This window comes from Pan troglodytes, chromosome 6, assembly GCF_028858775.2.
Source record: "Pan troglodytes isolate AG18354 chromosome 6, NHGRI_mPanTro3-v2.0_pri, whole genome shotgun sequence".
In the NCBI taxonomy this organism is placed as follows: domain Eukaryota; kingdom Metazoa; phylum Chordata; class Mammalia; order Primates; family Hominidae; genus Pan; species Pan troglodytes.
In genome coordinates this window covers 144,349,690-144,372,642 of record NC_072404.2, presented here as the reverse complement: position 1 = coordinate 144,372,642, position 22,953 = coordinate 144,349,690, and the positions used below count along the sequence as shown (strand labels likewise).

Below are 22,953 nucleotides of genomic sequence, written 5' to 3'. Positions count from 1 at the left end.
ATACTTTCTGGTTCAGCATTCCTAATCTGAAATGCTCCAGTGAGCATTTCCTTTGAGCGTTATGTTGGCACTCAAAAAGTTTTGGATTTTGGAGCATTTTGGAGTTTTGGATTAGGGATACTTAACCTGTAGTAAATTATTTTTCAGAGATGTGTTTCAGTATAGCAAGTTCATAGATCTTTTAGTTTGAAAAAAAATTAAAATTCTATTAAAAATTGTGTTCAGTTTTGTATTAGAAATTCATTGGAGGGCTGGGTGCAGTGGCTCACCCTGTAATCCCAGCACTTTGGGAGGCTGAGGCGGGTGGATTACTTGAGGTCAGGAGTTTGAGACCAGCCTGGCCAACATAGTGAAACCCTGTCTGTACTAAAAATACAAAAATTAGCCAGGTATGGTGGTGCACTCCTGTAGTCCCAGCTAGTCGGGAGGCTGAGGCAGGAGAATCTCTTGAACCTGGGAGGCAGAGGTTGCAGTGAGCCAAGATTGCACCACTGCACTCCAGTCTGGGCAACAGAGGGAGACTCCATCTCAAAAAAAAAAAAAAAAAAAAAGAAAGAAAAAGAAAAAAGAAATTCAAATTCATTGAAAAATAATTCTTTTAAGTTAAATATATGTTTTTCACTTAGCCATTTATTTTAAAGAAATAGTTTTATGGAAAATTAGAAAATATGTACAGCAAATTACACTCAAACCATCTGGAGATCATACAGTTAACCCTTTAATACATATCCTCTATGAACATATTTATGGATATATATACAGATTTTTAAGCCCAAATGAAATTATACTTTACTTATTCTTCTGCATCTTGCTTTTTCAGTCATCTGCTTACCTTTTCAAGTTAATAAGTTTTCATATCATCTGATAAACCCAGACCATATTCACATTTCACCAGTTGGTCCTAAGATATTCTTTACAGGCTGGGCGTGCTGGCTCATGCCTGTAATCCCAGCACTTTGGGAGGCCGAGGCTGGCAGATCACAAGGTCAGGAGCTCGAGACCATCCTGGCCAACATGGTGAAACCCCGTCTCTACTAAAAACACAAAAATTAGCTGGGCGTGGTGGCATGCAGCTGTAGTCCCAGCTACTCGGGAGGCCAAGGCAGGAGAATTGCTTGAACCCGGGAGGCAGAGGTTGCAGTGAGCCGAGATGGCACCACTGCACTCCAGCCTGAGCGACAGAGTGAGACTCCGTCTCAACAAAAAGAAAAAACAAAAAAAGATACTTTTTACAAAGAATATCCAATCTGTAACTATGCCTTGTATCAGGTTCTTAGTCACAGTCCCACATTCTGTTCCTTGTTTAAAATAACATGACTTGTTGAAGAGATTGTACCAGTCATTTTATAGAATTATCTTACCTTTATGATTTTCTGATTGCCTCTCCTTCGTTTCATTTAGCATGTTTTTCTTTTCTCTGTATTTCCTCTAATTGGAAGTTGTATCTAAAGCAGCCCTTCTCAGTAGGGGTTCCTCAAGAGAATTAAGCCTAAAGCATTCGTTATATGTAATGAATTCTTTCCTCTACATTAATAATGGTTCTAGCTATATACTGCCCTTAGGGATAATTAAGAAGATGGGCACTCAGATAATTTTCTGAAGGGCTTAATTCTATACAATTTTTTTTTTTTTTTGTAGATATAGAGCTTCTCTATGGTCTCAAACCTGGTCTCAAGTGATCCTCTCTCCTTGGCCTCCCTTAATGATATTACAAACGTGAACCACCACACCCAACCTATAGGATATAATTCTTTCCTAGAATCCTGATTGAGAAAAACTGAGAGGCTTAGAGGATTAGTTTTTTAAAGTTAAATATTTTGGGCTAGAATATATCATAGGTACTTGATGCTATGTCTTAGTATATATACAGCGTTCAGTTGACCTTCTATTAGTGATGCTAGGGTTGACCACTGGATTAAGATGAAAGTCTGATCCTTCCATTTTTAAAGTTCACTTTCCTCCTTTGTAATATAATGTAGTTTGTGTGATGGTAGCTTGTTAGTTTATGAATGTTCAATTCCCTATCAGACTTTAGCCTAATTGTTTTACATTCCAGTAGATAATCCCTACCTTAATCAATAATTTCATTATGGGCCAGGCAATGTGGTTTATGCCTATAATTCCAGCACGTTGGAAGGCTGAGGTGGGACGGTTGCTTGATGTCAGGCATTCAAGACCAGCCTGGGCAACATAGCAAGAGCCTGTCTCAAAAAAAAAAAATAAATAAATTAACCAAGCATGTTGGCATGCACCTGTAGTCCCAGCTACTCAAGAGGCTGAGGCAGGAAGGATCACTTGACCCCAGGAGTTCAAGGTGGCAGTGAGCCACGATTGTGCCAGTGCACTCCAGTCTGGGCAACAGAACAAGACTGTCTCTAAAAATAATAATAATTTCATCGTGGGTTGCAAAATGATATTTGACTATTTCTGTTATTTCTTGTACATATAAGTTGGCATTCTTATGAGCTCCTACTAGAAAGGTAGGATAAATCTTAATTCTTTTCAAAATGAGGATTTATTTTAAAGCTGCCTTGAATTTTTTTTTTCTGGCTTTGTCTTTTTGAAGTATGATGGACTCATGTTCATTTAGGTCCAACCAGGTGTCTCCTTTCCAAGTTTCAGAATCCCATTCTTTACCAGTCAGTTTCCTAACTTTCACATGAGAAGTGTGGAGGGACTGTAAATTCACCTGTTGTTTGTAATTCAGCAAGTCACACAACTAAGTTTGGTATACGAGTTTCAGCAGTACTAACTTTGTAGCTACAAAAAGTAAGAGCTGCTTTTAGACTTGGCATGAAAGCTGTGGTGCTCAGACTGTGGCCTGAGGTGAGAGTTAATGGACTTGAATTTATCATTTTCTTTTTGTAAGCACTTGTGAATTTAAAATAATCCCGTCCACATGTATTTTGTGTCATGGTTACTGCCACAGCAGTCAACTACAGCAGCCACTTGGGCATTCAAGGCACGTGCCTGACTTAGCATATCATGACAATCAATCACAGGTGATATTTTGAGGAACTGTGACGCAGTCTGAAAAATATATTTCCTGTGGTGCTTAAAAATGTCTCTAATTTTGTCATGTAGCTTGTCATGTTATAGAACCCAGGGGATGAAATTAGTCCAAAATGGCCAAGAAAAAAATAGGCATGTGGCTGTAATGCCAGGTTCCAAACCCCTCTTAAGACCTTTTCTCATTTAGTTTCCTGCACACTCTCCTTTAATGATTACATTCTGTCCTATTTCTTGTTAGTATTATACTTTTGTGGTCTGTCCTAATGGACCCATTCCTAAACATGGTGTTGAACTTTTTGAAGTTTTAAACGTGTTTCTGCTTGCTCTCATAGCTAAACTGAACCTGTGCTTCTAAAATTTTTGGCTCTTCACTTTCTATTTTGTTAATCTAAGATCTCAATTCTTATTTATCCCTGCTATCTTTTTACTGGTGAGCTCTTCTGGACTCTGGCATTTATCTTGAAGCTTTTGAGGACTTTAAGAGACAGATTTTTAACATAGCATAGCTCTCAAAGAGGAACAGAAGATAACTGTTAGTTCTGATGTTTTAGAATGTATGTTTGATTTAATTTGCAGAATTTCATCTTTTCAAAGAGATTAGTTTTAGAAACAGGTTTTTTTCAGAATTTGGTCTTTCAGTTTGAGTCAATAGTTAGAATGTACAAGCAAATCCTTCCACTTGTATACATCATGTCTTATTAAAATTGAAATATCATTCAGGAAGTATAAAGGCCAAGTGATTATGTAATGAGTTTATATCAACAGCATCAAAGATTCAATTGAGAGTTTGAGACAGGTTGAGGGGGAGAGAGAATGAGTATCAGCTCTTAAAGAGAAATCTCTCAGTGGCTCCAGTTCATGTTAAGGGAACTTAGTTACTCCGTTCATTTTGCTACTTTCAGCCTTGAACCGTATTAAATTAAGTGCTCCTGTGCATTTATTAGTTTACGTATTACATATTTAAATATATTGCATATATTAGTGTCATAGTCTTTTCTAAAAATTCTGGCCATTTTAGTGCCTGGCATCCCTGAATATTTTCTTTCTGAGTTTCAGGGGAACAAAGAAAGTCTTGAGTAAAAAATATCTAGAAGAACTTAATGGGGCCAGAACCATATTTGTGACATTTTCTTATCTCATCTAGTGTGTTTTCTGGTGACTTTTAAAGTGTTGTTTTATTTTTTAATTTTTTTGTAGAGACAGGGTCTTAACTTTGTTGCTCAGATTAGTCTAGAACTCCTGGGCTCAAGCGATCCTCCCACCTCAGCCTCCCAAAGTGCTGGGATTACAGGTGTGAGCCACTGCACGCAGGCTCTGATGACTTTTTACAAATACTTTCCCCTCTAAAGCAAGGGCTCTCAGTTCTTTCCTTTCCTGCCATTCTTCCTTCTTTTTTTTTTAGACAGAGTCTTGCTCTGTCGCCCAGGCTGGAGTGCCATGGCGCAATCTCACCTCACTGCAACCTCTGCATCCCGGATTCAAGCAGTTCTCCTGCCCCAGCCTCCTGAGTAGCTGGGATTACAGGTGCGTGCCACCACACCTGGCTAATTTTTGTATTTTTAGTAGAGACGGGGTTTCACCATGTTGGTTAGGCTGGTCTCAAACTCCTGACCTTGTGATCCACCCACCTCGGCCTCCCAAAGTGCTGGGATTACAGCCGTGAGCCACCACACCCGGCCCCTGTCATTCTTCCTTCTATAAATACTTGGATATTTACTCTGTGCCTCTTGTGGCTTTAGATAGTGACAGATGTCTCAGAAGTCTATATCCTAGACATAAACTTATGTGTATACTCATAGTTATGTGGTTAATTTCTCTGCAAGTTAGCTGCAACTCCACCTTTTCCCAACAAGCATATATAATGCAATATGCACAATAAATGAAAATGAGCGGAAGTGAGTCTGCATTTAGTTAGCAATCAAGTTCTGATGTTATTCATTACAAATGATGTATACTTCAAGCTGACATGCTTAAAACTAGTAAAATAGTTGGTTCATGTGTGATAGATGATTCTGTTTCCCCATGCTGTTAATATTTCATGGCTTTCTTTGGTAATACACGAATCATTATCCAGGTAAATTAGTATATAGCTAGTTACACTGATAATAATGTATAATATTAGTAAGATATTAGTCTGCCTAACTTTACAGGCTTTTGAAATATAGGAAGTCCTTGATATTAATCATATCTTTGTTCTATGTATGTAAGCAAGTTTGGGAGGTAGCTATCGTGTAATGGTTAAGATCATAGACTTTGAAGCCAGACTTCTTAAGTCCTGGCTATGCTGTTTCCTACCTGTGCCATATTGGGCGAGTTACTTGACTGTCTGCCTCAGTTTTCTCGTCAGTATAATGGGGATAATAGTATCTGTTTCATATTGTGGGGATTAAATGATTTAATACATATAAAGCTCTTAAAACAGTGCCTGGTGCACAGAAAGGGCTCAGTAAATGTTGCAATGACTGGTCAGCTTATTTTTCATGTACTTTTCTTCCTCCCCCTGAAATGTAATGGCCTGGAAGAGAGAGAAGAAATAGAAAGAGTCAAGTATATTCATATACTTGGACTTCCTTTCTTCTGTCTTCTGAGAAGGAAAGGTGGTTTTTTGTTTTGTTTTGTTTTGCTTTGTTTTAAAGGTAGCTTCCAGACCCGAATATCTTAAATAGCCTTCTGTGGGAATGAGCTGGTATACAGTCATTCATTAGCCCCTCACTTCTCTTCATCTTAGCAACCTAGCATTCTTTGGAGCACAATAATAAAGACAGTCATCTTCAATGTAGGTTTATGTAGTAGATGAAGCTTTGAACTTGGGAAATTTTCCTGTGTAGTTTATATCTGCATTGTAACCACAAATATCACTATTTAGATCTTATTTAATAATACATTATGGGATTTCACCCCCATTCTCATGCCTCCTGAACCCCATGGAAATTATATTTCTAACTCATTGCTTGCAAGAGCTTTTTTAAAACATTCTTTGCCTAGAAAAAGATGCATTACATTTTACTTTGGAAAAAATATATATCACAAAAACAGACTACAAGGAGAAACATTGAGTTTTAGTCTAATTCTGTTTTATCTCTTTTATAGTATTTATAGTAGTATCACTTTCTGTGGGATGACATGTTTATTATTCTATTGCCAAAGCTGAAACATTAGCTCTTCTTGTGGAAATATACAGTGGTATGCCTAGCTTACTCTAGCTTATTATCTATTCTGTATCAACCAGGTATATAAGTAAGTAAATTACTTGTAAAATAATTTTTTGGATAATAAACCTTAATGCAGAAGTGGGAACTAAGAAATTAGTGAGTTATTTCTGAAACAACTTGGGTAAGTCTGTAACCTCTCTCTACTTCAGTTTTCCCATTGAGAAAGTAGAGACAATAATAGTAGCTACCTATAAAGTTGTGTTTGGGGATTGTGTTAGTCCAGTCTCATGCTGCTATAAAGAAATACCTGAGGCTGGGCTCAGTGGCTCATGCCTGTAATCCCAGCACCTTGGGAGGCCGAGGTGGGCGGATTGCCTGAGGTCAGGAGTTTGAGACCAGTCTGGCCAACATGGTGAAACCTGTGTCTACTAAAAATACAAAAAAATTAGCTGGGTGTGGTGATGTGCATCTGTAATCCCAGCCACTTGGGAGGCTGAGGCAGGGGAATTGCTTGAACCAGGGAGGTGGAGGTTGCAGCGAGCCGAGATTGTGGCACTGCACTCCAGCCTGGGCAACAGAGCAAGACTCCATCTCAAAAGAAAAGAAAAGAAAAGAAAAGAAATACCTGAAACTGGGTAATTTATAAAGAAAAGAGGTTTAATCAGCTTATGGTTCTGTGGGCTGTACAGGCTTCTGCTTCTAGGGAGGCCTCAGGAAACTTAACAATCATAGGGGAAGGTGAAGGGGAAGCAGATACATCTTCACATGGCCGGCAGGAGAGAGAAGCGGGGGGTGGTGCTACACACTTTGAAACAACCAGATCTCGTGAGAGCTCTATCACAAGAACAGCAAGGGGGATGTTCATTCCCATGATTCAGTCACCTCCCACCAGAACCCTCCTCTAACACTGGGGATTACAATTTGACATGAGATTTGGGTGGGGACACAGAACGAAACCATTTCGGGGATTAAGTAGATAAGTGGTATTTAGAACAGTGGTGCCTAGCTGGATGCAGTGGCCCTTGCCTGTAGTCCTGCCTGGGCAATGTAGCAAGACCCTCTCTCTTAAAAGGAAAAAAAAAAAAACAGTGACACTTAAACTGAAAAAGCACTTTTAACCGTTGGCTGTTTTATTGCCATCTTTCTCATTATTATACTTGTAAGGTGATTGAAATAATGGTTTAAATATATAGATTAACATTATTCATTTTAAGTTTTTTTCTCTATTCAGATGACCTGTGTAGAAAAAGCAGGAACAGATGAGAAAATGCTTATGAAGGTTTTTCGCTGTTTGGGAAGTTGGTTTAACTTGGGAGTTTTGGACAGTAACTTCATGGCTAACAATAAATTACTAGCACTCCTTTTTGAGGTTTTGGTAAGTAATGACCTTATTTATCAAAGTATTTCTGCCAATCACTTTTCGTAACTAACCTGCTGGGACATAAAAACGTTTTTAAATTTTTGCACAGTAACTGGAAGGCGTGTATTAAGAATGCAGCAATGTTCCTTCCTTGCTACGAGGTACCAAATTAGAAGTATCAGTTTTAATACTCCTAATAGGATATAGTTATGTTTAAGAGGAAAACAATCTTATATGTTGATACATGATTTACATATTAAAATCCAAATAACCATTGGTATCTTTTTCCTTGTTTTAAAAATATAAAATTATGTATTTCAATAATGGTCATTGAATCCTAGACATTTCCATGATATAATTAAGTGTGCATCACAAGTTTAGGAAAAAACAGAACAGGAAGAATTAAAAATTATGTTTAGTGCATCCAGAGACAATTATAGATTAAGATATTATCTTTGTAGTTGAGATTAGTATGTGTAGTATGTGTAGTATGTGCAAAATGGATTTGGGTTTTTGAGATTAGTAGAATAAGTACTAATGTCTTTTTATATACTTGTGCATTTCTTCTTTAAGCTTTGAAAGTAGCAGTGCCTAGTAATATAGTCTTGGTAGATAGGAGTTAGGGAGTGATTAGAATAAGATTACATTTTAGAACAAGAAACATAACATTATCTCAAGCATAAATATTATTGAAGGGGTCTTTGGAGACATGAAAAACTTTGTCTCTTTCTGCTGGAGGGTTTCCTTCAATGAAGATGTATTAGTATGGAAGCTGCATGTATTGTGAATGTATGCCGATGCGCTATTACTTAGAAGATAGTACCATGATGCTAGATTGATGCCGCTGTGAATTAAAGAAAAGAAAGACATTTTTCAAGGAGACATTTGGCATGTCATTGGTGTGTATTTCTGTGTCATTTTTCCATCAGAAGCTAAGCCTTAGGAAAATTAGGATGCCAGTCATTGTTTTGCTTGCCATTGTCTGTCTCCATTTATGTTGGTATCTTTCCTCAATAATGATAATATTTATTATCACGTCAACAAATAGTGGAAGAGTAATCACTGTAAATAAAGTCATGTCCCACTTTTGTTTAAAAAATGTACATGTGATTACATATAAATGGAGGACAGTGTAGAATACACTTCAAACTTAACAGTGGTAATTTCTGGGAATTGGAATTGGAGTAAGGAAGAAGTTAATTAGTGTTCCAGGATTATATTATCTCCTCTACTGATCCAGTGTCAGGACTCCTCTGTCACTAGTAAGAGTGTTTATCTAGAGTCAGGGTAAAATATATTCTTATTTTTACATTCATTCAGTGGTTTAAAATCATGCTACTTTTTTTCTTTTTGGGGGGAGTGTCACAGGGAGTCAGGGTGTCTCCCTGTCGTCCAGACTGGAGTAGCTCCATTGGCATGATTGTAGCTCACTGTAGTCTCAAACTCCTGGCTTCAAGCAATCTTCCTGCCTCAGCCTCCCAAGTAGCTGGGATATAGGCATGTGCCACCATGCCTGGCTAATTTTTAATTTTTTCTAGAGACAGGGTTTCTCTTTATTGCCCAGACTAGTCTTGAACCGGCCTCAAGCAGTTCTCCCACCTCAGCCTCCCAAAGCACTGGGATTACAGATGTGAGCCACCACACCTGGCCCATGTCACATTTTATTTTGCTGTATGTTTGGACCATGACTTTCTGGTACAACTTTCCCCCAACAGCTCTTAAAAAAAAAAAAAAAAAAACTTAAAAATTAAAATACTTCATATATACAAAAGAATAAGTATGAACACTTACTATTTATGTATTTATTTATTTTTGAGACAGAGTCTCCTCCCTCTGTCGCCCAGGCTGGAGTGCAGTGGCGCAATCTCGGCTCACGGCAACCTTCGCCCTCTGGGTTCAAATGATTCTCCTGCCTCAGCCTCCTAAGTAGCTGGGACTACAGGTGTGTGCCACCACACCTGGCTAATTTTTTGTATTTTTTTTTTGTATTTTTTTTTTTTTGAGAGGGAGTCTCGCCCTGTCGCCGGGGCTGGAGTGCAGTGGCGCCATCTTGGCTCACTGCAAGCTCCGCATCCTGGGTTCATGCCATTCTCCTGCCTCAGCCTCCTCAGTAGCTGGGACTACAGGAACCTGCCACCACGCCCGGCTAATTTTTTGTATTTTTAGTAGAGATGGGGTTTCACCGTGGTCTCGATCTCCTGACCTCGTGATCCGCCGGCCTCAGCCTCCCAAAGTGCTGGGATTACAGGCGTGAGCCACCGCGCCCGGCCAATTTTTTGTATTTTTAGTAGAGACAGGGTTTCACTGTGTTAGCCAGGATGGTCTTGATCTCCTGACCTTGTGATCTGCCCACCTTGGCCTCCCAAAGTGCTGGGATTACAGGTGTGAGCCACCATGCCCAGCTCGAACACTGACTTTTTATAACTTGGTAATATAATGAGAATCTTTGAACCCACTATTCAATCTAAGAATACCTAATAAATAATTTGCATCTTTGTGCTCTCCCAAACCTGCTTATATACCTTTTTGTCCCACTGGAGATTTTAAATACCCTTTTAAAAAAATTATTCAAGAAAGACTAATACGCCCTTACTAAGCGTATTCAACCTCTCAACTGTACTCTCTTCACTAGAAACCCGGGAGGATTCCCTTCTTGGACCTTTTGGTCTGCTCTGATTTGCATCAGTTGTTCTTTAGATCTACTCCCTGTCATCTTGGGACTTGTCTTTACTGTGCTTTCTGGATTAGGTTAGCTGTTTCTCAAACCCCCTCAAATAACTTCTTCAGAAAAGATATAATGGGAAGTAAACTTGGAATTTTTGCATGCCTGAGAACTATTTTTATTTTACTTTCGATCTTGATTGATGGCTCAGCTAGGTATTAAGTTGTAGGCTGAATATTATTTTCCTTCAAAATTTCAAAGGCCTTGCTCTCCTTTACTAGCATGCATCATTGTTAATGAAAAGTCAGAGAACTCTGAATTCTGCTCCTTACTATTACCTCCTCCTCTCTTCCCCTGAAATTTTACAGACCTTTGTTTAACTCTGGTATTCTGAAATTTCACAATGATGTGTTTAGGTATGTATCTTTGATACTTGTTGAGCCCTTTCATTTTAGGTAGTACTTGAGTATCAGAAAAAGGATGGAAAAGATTTTTCACACACTAGAATAGGGTAGGGAACACATGGCTTTCCATTTGGAGGGGCTGGTGTGAACAAGAACATGGAGATTAGAAATGATACGACCATGACTTAGGGACAGAAAGGCTGATTTGCTTGACATACAAGGAAAGAGAAATAAGATTGGGAAGATTGATGGATGTTGTCTCATGGAAGGCTATGACTTGACTGTTACACATTTAAAGTACATGTTCAGAAAGAGGCTATAATTGAAAGAAAGAAAGAGGGTCTAATTGTTTTCCTATTACACTTATCCATCACTATCTTCAAAGGATTGGTTCCAGGACCACCCACTACCCCTGCTCCTCTGTGCACAGTTTCCAAGAGACGCAGATGCCCAAGTCCCTTATATAAAATGGTGCAGTATTTGCATATAACCTACCCACATCTTCCCATATACTCTAAATCACCTCTAAATTACTTATAATACCTTATACAATGTAAATGCTATGTAAATAGTTGCTATAGGGTAATTTTTAAATTTGTGTTTTTCATTGTATTATTATTTACTTATATTTTGAATATTTTCTATCGGTGGTTGATTGAATCCTAGGGTGTGCAGGGCCAACTGTAGATCACTCCTTAGTGATCATACTTCTTGCTTCCCTATTCCTGCTACCTCCCCAGCAACAGGATAAGACCTCGTCTAACCTACATGAAGCTGCTTCGGACTGTGTATGCTCAGCTCTCTATGCCATTGAGAATGTGGAGACTAACTTGCCATTAGCCATGCAACTTTTTCAGGGAGTGCTGACATTGGAGACTGCCTATCATATGGCCGTGGCACGTGAAGATTTAGACAAGTGAGTAATTGTTTAAGTCTGGAGCCCTGGGTTTACCTACAGTCTGGTCATTCTTTTAAGTCACTTTTTATTATTCATCTGTCATTTGTGATTCTCAGTGATTCTGTAAAGTACAGATAGTGCTTCCTAAAGATGCTCTACTATGCTCTTCTGAACCTAGAGTGGCAAATTGGGTGCAGGGTTTGTAGAATTACCATAGAAAGGTAAGGCTTTAAAAATTGGAGACAAATTTTAAAATATCAAGTGTGATTTGATGGGAATTTTTATTCAAATGTTTTAATAATTGAGAATTTGAACTGACAAGTCACTTGCGTAGGAGTATACGATCTAGGTAAAGGTGTCTGTCATGGGGATTGTGATACAGCATAGTAAATAATCACTAGATGTCCCTTAGACTGAGGAACCTTTTATTTATTTGATTAACTGTGCCTGTATATACTTATAATATCCAGATTTCTGACTCATTGTTCTCATTCCCCTGTCTTCTACAGAGTTCTGAATTACTGCCGTATTTTCACTGAACTATGTGAAACTTTTCTTGAAAAAATTGTTTGTACTCCAGGCCAAGGTCTTGGGGACCTTCGAACTCTGGAGCTGCTGCTTATCTGTGCAGGACATCCTCAATATGAGGTAGTGTTTATGCTATTCAAAGGCCATTATTCTCCAAGTTGTGTGCTGCATATTATCTATATTTCATTACCTCGTGCCAAAATTTTTATTGTTGAGAAATTACAGTCTTGTTTTTAATTAATGTGATTTCATCTGTTTTGGAATTTTTTAAAAAAATTATATTTGGGTTTCTGCATTGTGTCCATTTCTATTTTCTTACCTGGTTGGCTGGGCTGTTGTAGGCCCCTCAGGGAACTCGTTAGAAAGCAAGCCTTTCCAATGAACCCCTTGTCTAGCTTGACTTATTCTCTAGAGCTTTACAGCTAAAAAACACCAAATTCTAACTATACCTCCACAAGTCTTAACACCCCCAATTTTTCTCCAAATGATGGATGAGAATGACAAAGGGATTGAAAGGACTTAAGGGTCTCTGTCATTCAGAATCCTTGACATCCTACCTACCGAGGTTTGCTAGATTTTTTAAAATCTCATTTATTTGAGAAGTTTTACCTCTTTATAGTATAAGAAATGAGAAAGGGTCAGGCTTGGTGGCTCACACCTGTAATCCCAGCATTTTGGGAGGCCGAGGTGGGTGGATCACCTGAGGTCAGGAGTTTGAGACCAGCCTGGCCAACATGGTGAAACCCTGTCTCCACTAAAAGTACAAAAATTAGGCGTGGTGGCTCACACCTGTAATATCCCAGCTACTTGGGAGGCTGAGGCAGGAGAATTGCTTGAACCTGGGAGGCAGAGGTTGTAGTGAGCTGAGATCGGGCCACTGCACTCCAGCCTGGGAGACGAGCGAAACTCCGTCTCAAAAAAAAAAAAAAAAAAAAAAGTGAGAAAGAAGTGCTCCCAAGTTGGGCATTGTTTTAAATAGCTCTGTTTTGGATTCTTGATGGGAAAAGGATGGTAGGGATCCTCTTACTGTGCCTTAGGCACAGTGGTCCTGTGACTCTGGACCCGTTTTCTGTTATCACATACAAGACAACGTTTATTTGTTTTACATAATGTTACGAGGATACCTAGATTTGAATGGAACCCAAAACATTTCTGGGAGAATGTAACACCATGCAGTTATCACTCCTTTAAACAGTACCATACGGAAAAGAGGCTACGAGTAAAATCCCAGGCTTTTTCTCCCTTTCTCTCACACTCAAGGAAACAGGTGAATAAAAGTGACATGAAGCTGAATCAGTTATGTTCAGGAGTTACAGATGGTTTGCCAAGTAAGAAATGTTCTAATCTCAAACATTCAATGAAATGATTTCAGAATTTTCAGAAAAGTACTTTAAAAAAGACTTCTGGCCGGGCGCAGTGGCTCACGCCTGTCAGCACCTTGGGAGGCCGAGGTGGGCAGATCATAAGGTCAGGAGTTCAAGACCAGCCTGACCAACATGATGAAACCCCATCTTTACTAAAAATACAAAAATTAGCTGGGGTGATGGTGCGCACCTGTAATCGCAGCTACTCAGGAGGCTGAGGCAGGAGAATCACTTGAACCCAGGAGGTGGAAGTTGCAGTGAGCCAAGATCGCGCCACTGTACTCCAGCCTGGGTGACAGAGCAAGACTCCATCTCAAAAAAAAAAAAAAATAAGTAAAAATAAAAAGACTTCTGGCTGGGCACAGTGGTTTATACCTCTAATGAGGTTCACACCTCTTAACACTTTTGGAGGCTGAGGTGGGAGGATTGCTTGAGCCACGAGTTCAAGACCAGCCTGGGCAACAAAGCAAGACCTTGTCTCTACAGAAAATTTAAAAAATTAGCTGGGTGTGGTGGTGCACACCTTTCATCCCAGCTACTCAGGAGGCTGAATGGGAGGATCACTTGAGCCGAGGAGTTTGAGGCTGCAGTGAGCCATGATTACACCACTGTACTCCAGCCTAGATGGCAGAGCAAGACCCTGTCGCTACAGAAAATTTTAAAAATTAGCCAGACATGGTGGCAAGCGCCTGTAGTCCTCCTAGCTACTCAGGAGGCTGTGTGGAAGGATTGCTTGAGCCCAGAAGTTCAAGGCTGCAGTGAGCCATGATTGTGCCACTGTGCTCCAGCCTAGGCGACCCTGTCTCTAAAGAAAATATATATATCTTTTGAGACAGGGTCTCACTCTGTTGCCCAGGCTGGAATGCTGTGGTGCAATCACAGCTCACTGTAGCCTCAGCCTCCTGGGCTCAGGTGATCCTCCAACCTCAGCCTCCTGAGTAGCTGGGAATATAGGCATGTGCCACCTACATGCCTGGCTAATTTTTGTATTTTTTAAGAGATGGTGTTTCGCGCCTGGCTGAAATTTGTTTTAAATAAAATAAAACTATGTGGTGGCTCATGCCTGTAGTCCCAGCACTTTGGGAGACCTAGGTGGGAGGATTACTTGAGGACAGGAGTTCAAAACCATCCTGAGCAAGATGGCAAGGCCCTGTTTCTACTAAAAAAAAAAAAAAAAAAAAAAAAAAAATTAGCTGAGCTTGGTGGTGTGTACCTGTAGTCCCAGCTACTTGGGAGGCTGAGGCAGGAGGATCGCTTGAGCTCAGGAGTTTGAGGCAGCAGTGAACTGTGTTCATTCCACTGCACTCTAGCTGGGGCAACAGAATGAAACTCCGTCTCTAAAAAATAAATAAAAATAAAGACTTCCATGTCTGTTATTGTTTTCTCTAAATTCAAAATTCAGTATACTTTTGGAGGCATTACCTCAGGATTAAATGGAATGTAAAGCCAGTCATTCTAAATGGAGATTTGGGCCTAACGTGGGAAGACAATTTGGGGAGATAATAGTAAATCTGCTAGAGAAAAGGCGACTTCTTAACTGGCTCCACTCATATTATTTAAAAATATATCTTTCTTCCTATATGGTCGTGGTGATAATAAAATGTCTTCTTATTCTATTACTTTCCCATTCAAATAAATCATCTCTTTTAACCTAACAGGTAGTAGAAATTTCATTTAACTTTTGGTACCGACTGGGGGAACATTTGTACAAAACTAACGATGAAGTTATTCATGGCATCTTCAAAGCTTACATTCAGAGGCTGCTTCACGCCTTGGCTCGACACTGCCAGCTGGAACCAGACCATGTAAGTTCCCTTCTCTACCTCTTCAAATCTTAATTTCTTCCTCTTGTCAGTGCCAACTTGAAAAGGAACTGAGAAGATAATAAACCTGGCTGGGCACCCTGGCTCATGCCTGTAGTCCAGCACTTTGGGAGGCCAAGGCAGATGGATCATTAGAGCCCAGGAGTTCAAGACCAGCCTGGGCAACATAGGGAATCCCCTGTCTCTACAAAAAGAAATAAAAGAAAATTAGCTGGGCCTGGTGGCACACGCCTGTAGTCCTAGCTACTCAGGAAGCTGAGTTTGGGAGGATTGGCAGGTTTTGTCACTCTACAGCTTATACTGAAGAAGTCAGTACCAGTATAATCTGTTAGGTCTATTTAGGGAAAAAAAAAAACAAAACACTCCAGCTAAACCGGTAATTCTTTTCCTGGGAATATATCTTAAATCTGCAGAAGAAAAAACAGCTATTTTATATACAAAATGTTATCTGTAAAAGTAAAAATTATAAACCCATGTACAGCAGTATAACAAGAGTTATATGAATTATATAAGAAGAGTTATGATTTAGCAACTTGATGCAGCAACTAAAAGGTAGTGAAATGATGATATGGTAAGAGAAAAATCAGAATGTAAAATTATGTATTCTTTTTTTTTTTTTTTTTTTGAGACGGAGTCTCGCTCTGTCACCCAGGCTGGAGTGCAGTGGCGTGATCTCTGCCCACTGCCAACTCTGCCTCCTGGGTTCACGCCATTCTCCTGTCTCAGCCTCCCGAGTAGCTGGGATTACAGGCACCCGCCACCATGCCAGGCTAATTATTTGTATATTTAGTAGAGACGGGGTTTCACCGTGTTAGCCAGGATGGTCTCGATCTCCTGACCTCATGATCCACCCACCTCAGTCTCCCAAAGTGCTGAGATTACAGGTGTGAGCCACCGCCCCTGGCCAAAATTTTGTACCTTATTAAATAGTAGAAAATAAGTGGTTAGATGAAAACTAATACAAAAGTGAAATATTTGTGTGTATGATTTTGCCCCATGAAGATACACATTTTTTAAATCTTATTTATACTGATTTTGTAGTTTAAAAGAATATAGAAATCTATTTGCTTAGAAAAAATACTAGAAATATTATTAGTTTATTAGAAAACTCTTCAAACATCATGCTTAGTCTCTTCAAATTTTGCCACATCGATTTCATCCTGTTGGTTGGTTGAATCCGTCCTTTAATCTAGGACCTGCAGTAAGTTTTATTGCTTACAGTTAAATCCCACGTGCTGTTCTCTTAATTTTAATGTTAGTATTGTGTTTGAGTCATGGTATTTTGTATCTCCACACAACCTTAGTCATGATTTAGTCTGGTGGTTTTCAAACTGCACCCACCCCCGCTATTTTTTAAAGTGAAGAATCCAACTGGGCGTGGTGGCTCATGCCTGTAATCCCAGCACTTTGGGAGGCCGAGGCGGGTAGATCACTTGAGGTCAGGAATTTGAGACCAGCCTGGCCAACGTGGCAAAACCCCGTCTCTACTAAAAATACAAAAATTAGCTGGGCATGGTGGCAGGTTCCTTTAATCCCAGCTACTCAGGAGGCTGAGACAGGAGAATCACTTGAACCCAGGAGGTGGAGGTTGCAGTGAGCCAAGATTGCGCCACTGCACTCCAGCCTGGGCAATAGAGCAAGACTCAGTCTCAAGAAAATAAAATAAAGTGAAGACTCCTGTCTTCAACCACATTTTACTTGGAAGCCTGATTTATAAAGCAGGGCCCCTTTGGTTTAAATGGCTCTGTGCTTGATCCCTTTTTTGCCTTTGCTAATTCTGTGGCACCATTTCCCTTGCGGGTAATTTCTTACACTTGTAAGTGTATAGCGCTTTATAATTTGTATAGTGCTTTATAATGTTAGCCATTATCTCATCTGAGATAGCCATCGTTTCCTCCTCATTCCTTCACCTTAATTTCTTCATCTTAAAGCAAGGAGCTTGAGCTAGATTAGCAATTCTCAATAGTACTAAGGGCTTTTCCTAGGTATTTGGGCCTAAGATTCTTGTACATGCCTTTAACCATCTTATAACTGGTAACTGTTTACAGAAGTGTGTCAGAATAGGAAAGATACAGAAGTGTTTGGAATAGGAAACCATGGAATATAAATGATCTTTAAATTTTTTAATGACAAATTTCAAATGCGCAGCAAACATAAAATGTCATAGAGAATATCTGTATACCTACCACCTAAATTCCACTATTCATATTTTACTATGCTTGTTTTTTGTATCTGTCCACCTACATGAAATGTTTTAAGTTTAAAATTCTGGGCTGGGCTCACATCTGTAATCCCAGCACTTTGGAAGGCCAAGGCAGGAGGATCACTTGAACCCAGGAGTTTGAGACCAGCCTGGGTAATATAGTAAGACCTTACCTCTATAAAAAAATTTTAAAAATTAACTGAGGCCAGGCACGTGGCTCATGCCTATAATCCCGGAACTTTGGGAGGGCAAGGCGGGCAGATCGCTTGAGCTCAGGAGTTTGAGACCAGCCTGGGCAACATGGCGAAACCCTAACTCTACAAAAAATATAAAAATTAGCCAAGCGTGGTGGTGCATGCCTATAGTCCCAGCTGCTCAGGGGCTGAGGTGGGAGGATTGCTTAAGCCCAGGAGGTCAAGGCTGCAGTGAGCCGAGATCATGTCACTGCACTCCAGCCTGGGTGACAGAGCGAGACCTTGTCTCAAAAATAAAAATAAAAGTATATTTTCTGTGTGAAGTTATTGTGACAGTGGTTGATTTTGGTAGATCTTGAAACATAAATCTTCAATTTGTTTGTCACTAAAGAGCTGACCTTCTCTAGATAGGCTTATCACTTAATTTACTACTTCTTCCAGGTCACTTCTCACTCTCCCCAAGCCACATTTTTCCGACAACAAAACAAGCTGTAGCTTAGAAATACAAAACACAGCAGGGCATGCCGGCTCACGGTGGCTAACACTTTGGGAGGTCGAGGTGGGCAGCTGACTTGAGGTCAGGAGATCGAGACCAGCCTGGCCAACATGGTAAAACCCTGTCTCTACTAAAAATACAAAAATTAGTCGGGTGTGGTGGCGTGTGTCTGTAATCCCAGTTACCTGGGAGGCTGAGGCAGGAGAATCACTGGAACCTGGGAGGCGGAGGGTGCAGTAAGCAGAGATCGCACCACTGCACTCCAGCCTGGGCGACAGAGTGAGCTTCCGTCTCAAAAAAATAAAAATAAAATACAAAACACACACACAAACCAAAGAGTTTCTCCTGGTAAAGGCAGAGAATAGGTTGTCTTGACTTGGCATACCTCACAATTTAGGAAACCCTCTGTCTAAAATAAAATACCCTCGTGATTTAGGCAACTTTTGTTCATTGAAACTTGACTGCTTAATGGTTTTTTTCTTCTTCTTGATTTTATAGAGGTCATTGAAAGCCGCAGTGAGTTTAAAGCAGATGTTATCTGATTTGATATTTTAGGAGGGGGTTCCTGAGGAGACTGATGACTTTGGGGAGTTTCGCATGAGGGTATCAGACCTGGTAAAGGACTTGATTTTCTTGATAGGGTCTATGGAGTGTTTTGCTCAGGTAAGCCTATTTGGAGATTGTTTCCAGTTTTACTAGTCACCTTAATTGTATTCACTTCTGTGTCTTCTGTGAATGTTCCATCTTATTTCTTCAATTTTAGTGGCTGAATGAGATAATAGATATGCAAGTGCCTAGCACACTGCCTGGCATATAGTAGCTATGTTTATTTAACATTTTACAAGTCAGTTGCAGTTTATGGATGATTCGGTTATGGTTTACTCTGTATGCTTGCACTGATTGCTGTTCCACTTGTACAGCTGGAATTGAAGATCATAGATAAGCATTAAAGCCTCTAGGATACTTATAGGGAATTTGGACCTAGCCAGGAACAATAGGCAAGTGTTTCTGCTTTAGTAATTACGTACCAACTCCTGGTAACTCTTGTAGTTATTTGGCATTATCTTTGTCCACACTTATGGTTAGATTCCTGTGCAGTTTCGTCCCAGAGGTGACTGTGCTAGAGTAGAAGATTCATAGTCCAGAGGTTTTCCTGACAATCACTGAGTAACATTTTACCTCATAAGGTTACAATCATCATCATTCCATATCACTTAACATTAGTATAATTTCAGGCAGTTTTCATATTGCTGGATTATATTCTAATGAGCTCTGAAATACCACTTTGGAAGCTTTGTCACAGCAATACTAAACTAACCTAATTTTTTTTTTTGGTAACTCAGTCATTTTTTGTATATTTGGGTGTAATATGATCTAAAAAGTATTAATAAAAGTATAACTATTTTCATTATATTAAGCAAAGCATGCTTATTGACCCATCTATGAAGAGTTGAGGATTCTTAGAAAGCCACTTAAATGAGATCCCTGGATCTTAGACAGATGACCTCTGCTCAGATTTCAGCTCTTCTCTCTTTAGCTCTATGGCTTTGAGAAACCCTTTGATCTTCTCAATCCTTTGACTTAATTTACAAATTTATGTAAATTATCAATGTTGTTCAAGATATAGTCTGTGGAACACCAACCCCATGAGATATTTTTTGCCAAAAAAAAAGTTATATCATTAATTAAAATTAGGAAATGGTATAAATAGTATATTAAAGGCTCTGTGAAGTTGTATAATAAGAGAGCTGTTTAATTTTGCCTTTCCTAGCAGTGTCTGTTATTTCACTATAAAAATATTATTTAGTCACATTCTGTAGGTGGATATAATCTGGGAAATTGTGGACCAGAACATCTCTGAGTATTCTGCTAGGTGTACCTTTTTTAAAAAAAATTAATTCTGCTTGGATACAGTATTGTGATAGGTGCTTCTAAACAGCTGCTTTTTAGGAATTCAGTCAGTACTACCAGTGTTGATGCAGACAAGTAGTTAAAACAATAGAAATGTAAAGCCAATACATATATAGAGGATTTACATTGTATCTCTATTTTAAGTGTGTTTATGTATTTATCAGTTATTATCAGGACCAGGAAAAGACACTCATGTACTGTGTTTTGTTTTTCTCATAGTAGTCATTTTCTGGGGGCAGATGATAATTTTGATAAACTCTTGCGGGTCTAAATGGGTTTATTTAAAATATTAAAATAGTTACTCCTAGTTAGTGATGATATAAAAAAATGAAAATAATATTCTCATCTGGCTTGAGAGGTAATTAGATTTAGAAACAAGGAGCAGGATTTACTTTAACTGGATTTTTTGTTTTGTTTGTTTTGGCATTCTGTTTTCCTTTTAATGGATCCATAATCCACCTCTTCTTCTCTAGTTATATTCTACTCTGAAAGAAGGCAACCCACCCTGGGAGGTGACAGAAGCGGTTCTCTTTATCATGGCTGCTATAGCAAAGAGTGTTGATCCGTGAGTGTCTCATAAGTCTTTTGCTGGGAACTCTAAATATCAAGAGGAAGGAAAATGACACTATTTTTTTTTTCTTATATGGTATATACCTGGAGACTTTCAGAACTTCTTACTTCTGTTGTGCCGTCTAGTCTTCTGACTTCTAGAGTCTAGTCCAGGGTAGCCTGAATTGCTGATACCATGTTTTAACAGCATTTCCTAGAGTTGAAATTATTTTATTCTTGATGCTAGGAATAGAATGCTGATTTATTTTTCCAACTGAGGCTCCCTTGTGAAAGTTGGTATGGTAAAGAATTTGTTAGACTGTTTAATTGTTGGTACTTGCTTAAAAGCAATTGAATAGACACTAATTTGGGTTTCCTGCTTTTGTGACCTTGGGTAAGTTATTCTTACAAAATTAATTACATTGTTTCAGAGAGGCAAGGCATAGGCACCTTTTCACCTAAAAGAGCCAGATCTAAAGGGCAATTACTGTTTTTGTTATTGCCATTGAAAAATTTCAAATTATTCAAATTTTACTTCTAATTCCATAGAAATTCTATTTATGACACGAAGCCCTAGAGACAAAATTTACTTTGTGCCATGAGTATATAAATCGATGTTAATATCTGCCACGCTGAATTGTGACCTGATACCTGCAGTCAAGCTCTGTATTCAGTCTTGATTGGAGAGATGGTTAAGGCAGATATTTATAAAAAGCACAATGCTTCTTTCTTAGCTGCCTTTCAGGGCCTCGTCAGTGGCATATTGTTTCTAATCCAGTAAATATTCAAGGAGGTCGAATAGGTTTATTTTTCTCTGTTAAGAAGTCCTGGTCCTTAATTATGTACCACACTATTTGCTCTTAAACCAATTTTGGTGTCATTTTGAACCTTCTGTGACAAGTCTGAAGATTATTAAAATCATTAATGTTCTAACTAATATGTCTTGGTTTGAAAAATGATGGCTAGATAGTCTTCGTTAATTGACTTAGTGTCCCTAGGAAACATAAGGCATAAATGAGAGATTCGATTTTTTTTTTGTTTATATGCATTTCAAGCCAACTGCATGATTATAATTTTTTAGTGCATATAAAAGGACTTAATAGACTAGTTTATTAGCAGAGGGTGGTCTTGCTGTAATCCAGGATATTATTTACATTTTAAACATCTTTCATTTCTGGATTAAGTTCTGCCACTTTAGGGGTATCCTCCACTCTACTCAAAATGCCTTTAGCCAGTATATTTTGTGGGGGACAGAGGGAGGAGAGGGAACAGATAAACTCATGGAGCTATGGAAAGTGTTTGGTTAACTTTAATTTTCCCTCATGTTCCAAATTGGGGCAACTTAATCTATTCCTGCAGCTTATTTTCTTGTTCTTTCAATTAGTGAGCTGCCTACCCATACTTACCTGTTCTTAAAGTTTTCAATATCCAGCTATAAGAAATCTTTTGGAGCAAAACAACAGAGAATGGTCTATGAGAATTATTCATTCATCTGTTTAGCCATTCAGCAATATTTATTGAGTGCCCACTATGTGCCAGGCACTGTTCTAGGTGCTGCAGCTATAGGACTAAATAAAATAGATTCTTTAGAAGAAGGCATTCATCCACAGTAAATGTCTGCCTCTCCAATTTAAAGAGCCTGCATTTGATAGCTTGATGTGTCTGTAGGCACTTTACTGGCATTCAGAAGATTAAGGAGCAGTATGCTTTTCCTGAAACAATATCTTTCATTTCTATCTTTTCCTCTTTTTTGAGGATTTGAAAATCTTTCATAACAAATACCAAGTACTTTTATCTTAATGGTTGTTTAGAAAGATGCCCTTTAGCGATGCTGTGTGTCATCACAGCCTGTTATTTGGCCAGAATGTAACCTCTGAAATCAGTAACTGTGAGTACTTACTGCCTGTACTCAGGGAAAACAATCCAACACTTGTGGAAGTCCTAGAAGGAGTTGTCCGCCTCCCGGAGACCGTACATACGGCTGTGCGATACACCAGCATTGAATTGGTTGGAGAGATGAGTGAAGTCGTTGATCGAAATCCTCAGTTCCTTGGTATGTGTAATCTCTCTCCTCTGCCACTTCTAACTTGTCATTTTTCTGATTTTTCTTCTCATCTCTTACTTTTGCATGTGTTTTCCTTTCTGTTTTTTTAACACGGAGTGTTTATAGAAACTGAGAGTAAACAATATGTTGTAAGTTAGTGCTTATTTGATATAACATTTATAATCTGATCTGGGAGAAGGACCTTTGAAAGATTAGATCTACAGATAGGGAAACAGTGAACAATTTGCTTCTAGTACTTTGTTTAAGCATGAACATTTCTATCTCTGTTAGTCTTTGGCATATGCTTGAGCTAATCAGAATCTCTTACAGTTTTAACATACTAGAAGCTACTC

General features: G+C 39.0%; 1 protein-coding gene across 7 annotated transcripts in view; it reads left to right on the top strand.

Annotated features, from left to right (window-relative positions):
• The window catches only part of TNPO3 (transportin 3), a 101,817-nt gene that overhangs the window by 43,767 nt on the left and 35,097 nt on the right, over positions 1-22,953 (top strand). For all 7 annotated transcript variants that reach the window (XM_063815575.1, XM_063815574.1, XM_016958142.4 and 4 more), the window contains 7 exons: positions 7,396-7,539; positions 11,331-11,506; positions 11,998-12,136; positions 15,039-15,185; positions 18,652-18,759; positions 20,481-20,572; positions 22,470-22,609. In XM_063815575.1, the coding sequence (XP_063671645.1) occupies positions 7,396-7,539; positions 11,331-11,506; positions 11,998-12,136; positions 15,039-15,185; positions 18,652-18,759; positions 20,481-20,572; positions 22,470-22,609 (946 nt within the window). The remainder of the gene's footprint in view (positions 1-7,395; positions 7,540-11,330; positions 11,507-11,997; positions 12,137-15,038; positions 15,186-18,651; positions 18,760-20,480; positions 20,573-22,469; positions 22,610-22,953) is intronic.